This window comes from Acartia tonsa, chromosome 1 (genome assembly GCF_053477335.1).
Source record: "Acartia tonsa isolate MP-2025a chromosome 1, ASM5347733v1, whole genome shotgun sequence".
Classification (NCBI taxonomy): domain Eukaryota; kingdom Metazoa; phylum Arthropoda; class Copepoda; order Calanoida; family Acartiidae; genus Acartia; species Acartia tonsa.
Window position 1 is genome coordinate 28361341 of NC_137260.1, and position 9986 is coordinate 28371326.

General features: G+C 31.0%; 1 protein-coding gene across 2 annotated transcripts; it reads left to right on the forward strand.

Moving 5' to 3' along the window:
* Positions 1–478: 478 nt before the first annotated feature.
* LOC145332780 (uncharacterized) lies at positions 479–6456 on the forward strand. Of its 2 annotated transcripts, none has more exons than XM_080177841.1 (11): positions 479–644; positions 1560–1656; positions 2018–2115; positions 2566–2642; positions 3385–3430; positions 3733–3876; positions 4208–4290; positions 4498–4621; positions 5224–5332; positions 5710–5810; positions 6298–6456. In XM_080177841.1, exons 1-11 carry the CDS (start codon positions 598–600, stop codon positions 6389–6391), a joined length of 1020 nt encoding a protein of 339 aa, XP_080033967.1. In that variant the 5' UTR covers positions 479–597; the 3' UTR covers positions 6392–6456. The 2 variants fall into 2 exon arrangements, with proteins under 2 accessions (XP_080033967.1, XP_080033974.1); XM_080177848.1 differs by having other exon boundaries at positions 4504–4621.
* Positions 6457–9986: the final 3530 nt, after the last annotated feature.

Genomic DNA, 9986 nt, shown 5'->3' on the forward strand with positions numbered 1-9986 from the left:
AATGAAAGAGAGAAATAGGAGAATAAAAATAGATAGATAGAGATTCGAATGAAAGAGAGATACTGAAATTGAACAGAAAGATAAGGAAAATAAAAAAGAAAAATAGTTAGAAAAACAAAAAGAGAGATAGTGAGAAAAGGAGAGAGAGAGAGAGAGAAGATAGTGAGAAAAATAGGGAAAGACAAGAGAGGTAGAAAATGAGGGTGATAAGAAAAAATTAGAGATAAAGAGAGACAGAAAATAAGTTAGGATTAAATGGGCTTAGTTATAGAGAAAGGGAGAGAGATGCATAGAAAGAGAAGACAGAGAGACAGAGAGAGAGAGAGAGAGAGAGAGAGAGAGAGAGAGAGAGAGAGAGAGAGAGAGAGAGATAGGGAATAAGAGATTAAGTGAGAGAGGGAGAGAGAAAAAAGAAAGTAAGATAAAGAGAGACGGAAAATAAGCTAGGATTAAATGGATTGAGTCTTAAAGAAGGATCAGTCTTAAACCGTATTCGTAAGAGAAATATACATCATTTTTCTTATAAAACTATATCATAAAACTATTATACAGTTAAATAAGTGATTTTGAAAAAATATCTAAATTAACCTACAAAAAATGTCTTTTTGGGCACTCAGTGAGAAAATTGGTTCTAAGCGACTGAGGTGATTTCTTTTTTATTTAGTCGGATTATTCTTTAAATAAGAGCTATCCTAATGGACGGACAGACATACGGCAGAACCGACTCTAAATGTGGAAAAGCTTTACTTTTAAAAATAAATAATACAGGGGCAGAACAGTGGACAATGAATTAATTATCCAACAATTCGTAAAATATCATGTCTATGGTAGATAGAATATACAATATACATATATTTTAACGCTTTGGGTAATACTATTGAATAAAACTGAAAAATAGGATTTCATCCTTAAATAAAAGTAACAGGATACCAATCTGTCTGTCGGATGCCTGATATCTTACTAACCTCTGGCGAGACATTTTCGTTTAAAGTAAAGCTTTTTATAGGTCCAGGGAAGGATTGTAACTAATTTGGGTGAGGTAATTTCAACCCTCCCAAGAGTAATCGTCCCAGGAAAAAATACCCCTCTCTCAAAAAAAATAAAAAGAAGATGATTGTCTTTTCAAACCCATTCCCTAAACCTTTCCTCAAAATCCAATAGATGCTTCTAGGGGCGTAGCCGTTAGTTCAATTATAGGAAGGCTATATTTATTTTCAATTTGAGATTTTAGTTTGAGATTATGGAAGCTGACATTTAGAATTTTCTTGTTTTATGTAGCTTCAATTCTTTGGCTCTGTGTCTGTGTCTATGTTTGTGTGTGTGTGTGTGTGTGTGTGTGTGTGTGTGTGTGTGTTGTGTATTATTGAACATAATCGTCCTTGTTAACTTTGAGTCAATGCTGTTTTGTAATGTATTAATAGGCATTTATGGTATCGAATTACATACAGTTTTTCTGCGGATAGTGAAATGAAAAATTAAAGACCAATTTCTAGTTTGTTGGCCCCGAATGGAAATGTATCGGACTAGGAGCCAATTTGGTAATAAAATTCTTGTTTTAGAAATCCAAATTGGACGGATGATGAAATCTACAGATTTCTGGAATTATTACAAGAAAATGAAGTTCTACAATATATGAAGGATAATAGAACTAGACAAGTAAGTTTAAGTATCGCTTACCTCATCTTAAATTGTTTGGAAGTTGATGAAAATTATATTTTATATAATGTTTATTTTTTTATCAAACTTGATTCTTTCACTAATAGCCAAAAAAAAGTACTTCAGCTTCTGTATTCGATACTAGCTGCTAGATGTCATATAATTGATGAAGCTTCCTTGAAAAGTACAACACATATGTAGCAGCAATTTAGGAGATCTTTAGCTTCGGACAAAAACTTTTCTACTTATAAGATAAGATAGAATAAAAAGTAGAGTTTTATCGAATAAGGAATATTTTGCTTGCTTATTCGTTGGTCATTTTTTTAGAATGTATTTATAGATGTTTCCATTCTTGTTATAGGTGTTTCATTATATCAGTGCCAAACTAACCGAAGAAGGAAGAGAAAAAACTCCATTGCAGTGTAAAGTCAAACTTAAAAATCTGAAGTTTCATTGGAAGTAAGATAATTCATCGATTCCTCTCAATAACAAGGGTCTGTCAGTATGTGCTAGTGTCACATAGTCAATTATCAAAAGTGCCGTGAGAAGAAAACTTTTTAAGCAAACCTACTTTGTAAATGTGACCTTACCGCATGTCTTTATCTTTTGGGTGCAATAAGCAATGAAAAACGCCGCCTCAATGATTAGATCACTAAAAATGATATTTATGCAAATATGCCAGGGAGGGGGGATGTTGCAATTCATTTTTAAATTGACCACTTTGATTAAATCTTGGTTGTTTGTCCTATTATTGTCCAAAACTAGGGCTCAGCAACCGTTCGTCAGCCTCCTGTAAGCTTCAGGGAATCAACCTTTTACAATTCAAATCAGCCTAAGTCTTGGAAAGCTCAAAAAATGGATATTATTTACGTGATTTTCTCTATAAATAAAAGTAATCAATATCTTTAGGAGTGTGTTAGAAAGAGTTCCTTTCCTAGAAAAAGCTAATCTAGAAAATGAAGTCGATATGGTTAAACTTATTCAAGGTATAGACGCGTTACAAGTGTCTAATAGTTTGTCATTATAGATCAATCAACATTACTTCTTGCATTATTTCCTTGCAATTTTTAAAAGCAAAGCTTTTCTGTAATTAGGGTCGGTCAGTCCGTCCATCCGTCCGTCCGTAAGTCCGTAACGGATAGCTTTTTTCGTTAATTTAGGCATATAATAATTGTCCTATCGATTTCAAATTTTTCATAGTGACTCCTGTAGTAGTTAGGTACGATTTAGAAAGCGTAACAACTCTATAATCATTACCATGTACGTCTATTTAAAACATGTTGATTTTTTTTACTTTTTTTACAACAATTTTTTATGTGATAAAATCATCCAATTGATCTGATTTTTGGATTACTGATTACTATTACAATAAGGTACAATATTTTAAACGAAGCATCTCTATAACCAAGTCCTAAAAATGTCAGTATGTCCTTGAACAGAATTCTGTATTTAAGAAGTTTTGCAACAAATTTACGTATTTTACGTAATTTAGTCAAAATTTATTTATTCATATTTTCTATATTCAGTTCTGACACTCTACAAGAGTTAATGTTCGTCTGTCACACTGTTTCAGAGCTTCGCTTTTATGGATGTTGTCATCCTTGTTAAAGAACATTTAAATGTAATAAACATTAATTGTAACAAATTATTGATTTTACGACTTTAAAAGAAAATTTAATTAGAATTGACTTTTCCAAGCCGATATTTTTTTTATTCTTTTATATTAAGAATGTGAGAAGAATGGAATATCATCATTTAATGTCAGACATGTCAGGTTTCTATTTCTTATTCTTTAAAAAAAGCGTTGATTTATAGTTACGTCCGTCTGTCTGTAACTCAATCAGTTCATAAATATGAAATAAACTGTATAACCTCTACGCAGTGAAATGCAGGCCGGTTGTGCAATTTAAAACGTAAATGTGCAAAATATGCAGCATCAATTTATTATTTTGGCATTACGTTTACTAAGATTTTTATTATCATTGTATTAAAGATCGTTAATGCAGCGCTTAAAATTGTCCTTGTTTGATTTTTAAAGAACCTTTATTCTAAAAATATCATATTTTTTTTATTTAGAATGCTGAAAAGATTCCTGGATAGCCTAAATGCTCTCAAAAATGGATTTGTGAAAAACAGAACATTCCACCAAATTCATCAAAAACCTCCAATTTCCTTTATCGATGTTAATTCTATAACACAAAATGGTATTGAATCTACAGGGTGATTTTTAAATTCATTTTAACAAATACCAGCCGGCTAGAATATGAGTAGAATACTTGACCTTTCAAGTAAGTTTTTACTCCATCAACTATTGCAACACAAAAAAAAGTTTACTTTTATGCATACTTGTAAGGAAATTTTAACTTGTTTAACAAACGCTTTGCTAAATTCAGCAAGTACATTAATCATCCAGTAAATGTTGATTAAAAAGAAATTCAGTTCAGAAAATAAAGATTTAAAATTTTAGAATTGAAACTCCTTTCTTACTTCGAAGTATAAAATAACCTAACATTACTATAAAGTTCATAATTTGAAATCACTATTATATTAGTGAAAATCTAGTCCAGGATGAATATAATGATTCTAATCACATTGTCATCAAAACAGAGGAAGCTGATATTGAAGAAGTTGAAGGTCAGAATTTAAGTTTTAGATCACTGAATTAAATTAATAAAAAGATTGTTCAAATAGAAATACGAAAAGTGTTTCAAATCAATAGGAAATAGAACATGGGAAATTGGTTTTTTTTTCGTTTGAAAAAAAGATTTTTAAAAGTCTGAAACAAACAGTATAATTTTTTCTCAATAAATGATTAAATTTTGAAATTTTCATTTATTTTAGTTTTAGATGTAAGCGGAGAACCAACTGATTTAGAAAATTATGAAACCAAAAATATTCCTGGTGAAAAATACATCACAAGCAATGAGAAATGCAATATTCATTTGGAAGAATATTTTTCGAGAAGGTAATTGGCACTTTTAACAGCTTTTGATTTTAACATGTTTGACAACTCCTGAAAACAAAAAATAGAATTGAAGAAGGGTGGCGTTGAGAGTATGGAATAAAAAAAAGAATGGACATGTGAAAGGTTTCCAAGGCTTTAATAAAAGAGCAGCTACTGTATGCTAAAGGTTTGTTCGTAGATCTTTCTGTCTGTTTTTTTTTTAATTTAAGAAGTTTTTAACTGTCATTATGTAATCAGGGATCTTAAGGGATAAGACAATGGACGGAAAATTGAAGTACATACATGTTGAACAAAAATTTCCTATCTGTAGATTTAAATTAATGTGTATTAATAATTTGGACACTGCTAGCTTAACGAACCAATCAAGATTTGATATAAGTACCCAAAGTTTTAAGTGAACGAATGAGTGTTTATAAAACTTTGGGTACCAGTATAATTTACAGTCTAACATACCCTACCTCTACATGTCTAATAAAAGTATGTTTATCAATTGCTGTTGAATAAAAATTTTATAATCTAATTCTTTATTTGGATTATACTTCTGGTTGAGCTACCTACGGATTATAGTGTCATTTAAAAATTAAGAATTTATTGTATTTTAGAGAATCTTTGGAAAAAGAGGAATCCATGTCTCGTCTACAGATAGAATTGTCTGATAAGTTTCTGACTTATCAGCGAGAAGCAAGCCAAAGAACACTTAACTTCGAACAGGTATAATGTATAAAGAGTTTATGATGAAAAGTTGACAATATACCTTCAATACACAGAAGAGCGCCAATAAATTATTTTTTGAATTTTGATAAAAGAAGAGTTTCAGTAAGAAGTATTTAATTAAAGTAATGTATTACACTTATTGATTCGAATTATTCAATGAAACAGCAAAATGTATGTCAACTAGTGGAGGGGTTTTCAGTTGCCATATATCTTAGGGGTTGACCTATACAGTGCACGACTAGCCGCTATACACAATCATGGACTAGTACTTAGTGGACAGACAATTAAAGAGTTATCGATCCAGCTGTTTACGAAACCTTGCTGGACACACAATTTATTCTTAAAAATTTTACTCAAAATTACCTTTTTTTAAGGAGCAATTGTTAATGGAGCAAAACTTCTTGGAGAAATGGAGACTGAGCCAGAATGCATTGCTGGAGCAATGGAGAGAACAGCAACAACAATTAATGAACAGGTATGTATACATTATACATAAATATCAACATTCATAATCAGTTTATTACAGCTTAACTAAACTAAGTTGATCGTATTATACATTAACTTCTTTTTTACTAAAGCATACAAAAGACATTATATATTTCAAAGTAAAATTTGAATCACTAAACCTTAAATATATTTTTACTTTTATTTGAAGCAAACAAGGACGAGATCGTTTGAAGTTGGTTTAGTACTTTATGCGCAGTTCTACTTTAAGGCGACTAAGAGACAGACTGTTACTTTATAGTGGAGCATTGTTCTTTAAAATTAACAAATTAAGTTAATTTTTTTTCAAATTTTTTACTTTAGGTCTGGTAAGGTTATGTTATATGCAGGGTTAGGGCACCCCACCATAAAATCCCCCAATTTTTAACCTATTTAAAAAATAGAGAAGGTTTTCAAGCTCTTCAGGTTTTTTTAGGGAAAGCAACAAAACATGATACTAAAAATTAATTATGTTGTAGATGGAGAAAAGAACAACGGGATCATGATGAAAAACTACTCGGCATTTTTACAAACTTTATCAACCAATCAAATAATATGAAAAATAATAACTAGTCATTGTTGTTACAAATATAATTTATTAATTCAATTGTAATAATTGAATAAATGTTCTCGTGAAATTGGACTCATTATTTCGGTTCTATTTTTTTGTATTTAAATTACAGCTTTTAAAATTTTCATTCTTTAATTTATTCTCTCATTCTTTAACTGTTTTCCTATTTTGTTCTCATTTTTTTCTATCTCCTTCTTTTTAAACTTTCTGATTCTGATTCTTCTTTCTAGATCTTTAATTCGTTTCGCTACTGTTTGACCTAATAGTCCTTGTTAAAAGCAAAGCTTTTCAATAATCAGGGTCGGTCCGTCCGTCCGGAAATGATTTCTTTTTTCGTTAATTTATACATGTTAAAATTGTCCTATCGATTTATACTTTGCATGGTGATTTGATAGTAGTTAGGTACGATTTTAGGAAGTATTAGGAAGTGTAGCAATTCTATAGTAACAGTTAAACTGATTGGGCTCTATTATTTTATGGTCACATTATGGTTTTTACTATTTTTGGGGGGCGAGACACCCCTACTCCTTACACTGGAAAAATGACTCATCTCTTGGGTTCAAGTTTCTAAAGGCAAAACCTTAAATATACAAATTTAATAGAGCAAATCCTCTGACTGCACAGTCTTAGCTGTTTTACCGATAAAAAAGGGTCTAATATTCATATTATTTGCACATATTGTGAGCTCCATTCGAGGGAATTTTTTGGTTTTGTTATATCGGTTCTAAGACAGACACAGTCGGCCATTTATGGAGTAGAAGATAACATCAAAATATAAACTACAAATATCATAGACCATATAATTTCTAGGAGGGTGCTTACATAGTACAACAAAAGACAAGATAAGACATATAAAGTGTGTTACCTTTTTTATGTTTTATTATTATTTGGCCATAGCTTGGTCAAAAATGCTCACAATTCAGACCTTTTTCGACCGAAGATACTCAAATGGTTCCTTTACAAGCCCAATCAATCTGTTTTAAGATATCTTTATATTTCAAGGAAAATTGATGAAAATACTAAAAAACGGCAAATTTGGGTGTTACCTTTTATATTCACAGATACCATAAAATGAACAGAAAAAAATACTTAATTTTACTTTTCTGTCTTTTTTAAAGTTCGATTCTGTTAAATTGGCTATTCTTGAAAGGATTTATGCATTGATTACACTGAAACATAATATTGGACAGAAATTAATGTATTTCAAAGAAAGAAATTTTGGAAATAAGAAATTCGACCTCTATCACTTCAGAGGACAGCTGCCAACCTCTAGTTGACAGGATGTAGTTAAATACTTGTTAGCAATAATAATTAGCCCAAAAAGTAAAACAAAATTTTTTTTAATATGGTAAAAAAATGATAATCTAAATCTTAATTTTGGGGATGATGATCTTAAAGACGCTCTTGCTGTTGGTGATGATGACCCAGATGGTATCCAAATACATGTGCATTATGACAACTTATCTATTAAACTATGGTCCGATTTTTGTATTTGTAGCATTCTCCAATCAAGAGAAATCCTAAAACATACAATCATGGTTTTAAAATTCTCCAATTTATATGGTAAATATAGTAGTTTTTAAAAGATGGTTATATTTCTTGTTACAACTTTTAATTGGAGGCTGCTACAAATACAAAAATTGGACCATAGTTCAATAGATGAGTTGTCATAATGCTCATGTACTTGGATACGATCTGGGTCATCATCACCACCAGTAGGAGCGGTTATGTAGACATGTAAGAAAACCTTAAGTTTAAAATTTGAAGTCTCTAAGTCAGGATCAGGACCTGCAGGATCATACCTGGAACCTGAAAGTGACTTGAACACCTGTATTTCATATAAGGATGGACTACTAGAGGATATTTTAGTATTTTGGTATGATAAAATGCTTTGTTTTAGTCAAAAAAAATATTTTTGCTCTTTACCTGGATGACCCTGCCAGGTTTGCTGGCATCCTGTGCCCGCCTGGATGGAGATATTAAAAAAATTCCAACTCTCAGTTATGTGTCATACCCATACTTAAAAAGTCTCGCAGTTTGGGCTGGAGGGAGGGGGGGGGGGGCATTCAACGCCCCCTCCCCAACCGTTAAGGGTGAAGTAACTAAAACCAGAATTTAACATCGATGATCAATATATCAGTTTAAACAGCCTGTCAGCCGTACGTTTTATCAATGAAAGCAAAAAAATTGCCGAACAGGCGACAAATTTATTGTTGGTACAGTTTTAATTAGTTTAATTAGTTTCATATTACTGTAACGACAATTCTGAATCAATATTTGTGGTAAAAGTAGCGGAAACCATCTATAGTTTGCATTTTATTTTTAAAATATTTTTTTATCTCTTTAATTTGCTATTTTTATGTTTATAAAATTTCATGGGTCAGTAAAACGTCCAGGAAACTTAAAATATAAAAAAATAAGACCTGTGCTTTTTTGGTCAACATATTTTGTGTGGCAACACCTATATTATTATATCATCAAAATCTGGGGTTTTCCATAAAAGTGCTTTGTTGAGAACATAACCCCCCCCCCCCCCCTATCCCAACCTTATTTTGGCATATAAATTAAAATGATGGAGGGATAGTTTTTGGTTTGTTTGATTATTACTTTTGGTCGGGAAAAGGGGAACAGGGTAGCCCCCTAGGGTTAGGACTCCGAAGGTAAAGAAACTTTGTAGGGATTAGGCATAGGGGAAAAATATGCTGCTTTCTAATACTTTCAATTTATTCCAAAATAAGGCGAGGGAGGAAGGATGGGGGGTCGAAAGTAATTTTAAGGGAATGCAAAAATCAAGTTCTTTCACATATTCTAAAGCACGTTTTAAAGGAAAGGGTGCTTTGCTTACATTACATTGTTAACTGGTCACTATAAAACTGTGTGGTTTACACAAAGAATAAACAAGATTTCTTCATTCTAAAGAAATTTATACTTTTAAGCAGTAATACGGTTAGTAACGAATAAAAGTTCAAAGAGTTAACAGACCTTCCTATATTGTTTTTGATATACCGAAGAACAAAAAACCATGGATTGGCAAGAAAATGTTTATTAGTTACAAAAAGAATGAATTTTTTAAGAATATAAAATTGAAGAATGATAGAAAATGATAAAACTATTTAGATGTATTTCTGTTTTATCGACAGACCGAAAGTAAGTTGTATACTGGAAGCTCTTTGGGGTATCTTAAATTAGCATTCTATCTTAAATTGCGGCCGACAAAATCTAATTTCAAATATAGTGTTACAGACTGACGGATATACAGACAGAAAAATTGAATAAAAGAGTAGCTTTGCTACTTGAAAATAAACTATAATGTAGCTTTGCTACTAAAATGAAATTAAGATACCTCAAGAAACATAAAGTTCTCCATACAAAAATATTGATTAAAGAATTTAAGAAAATGTGGTTAAAAAAATATGTATTATGTGAAAGTTGCGTAACTTACAGGTTTTTAGTGACATAGGAATTTCTAAGAACATAACAGTAAAAAATAGATATACAAATAGGTTATTCTTTATATCTTTACATCTATTTACAAGATTAATTAGGAAAGGAAACCAGTGCACCTCACATACAACCCATACGTATTTATTATTTTTT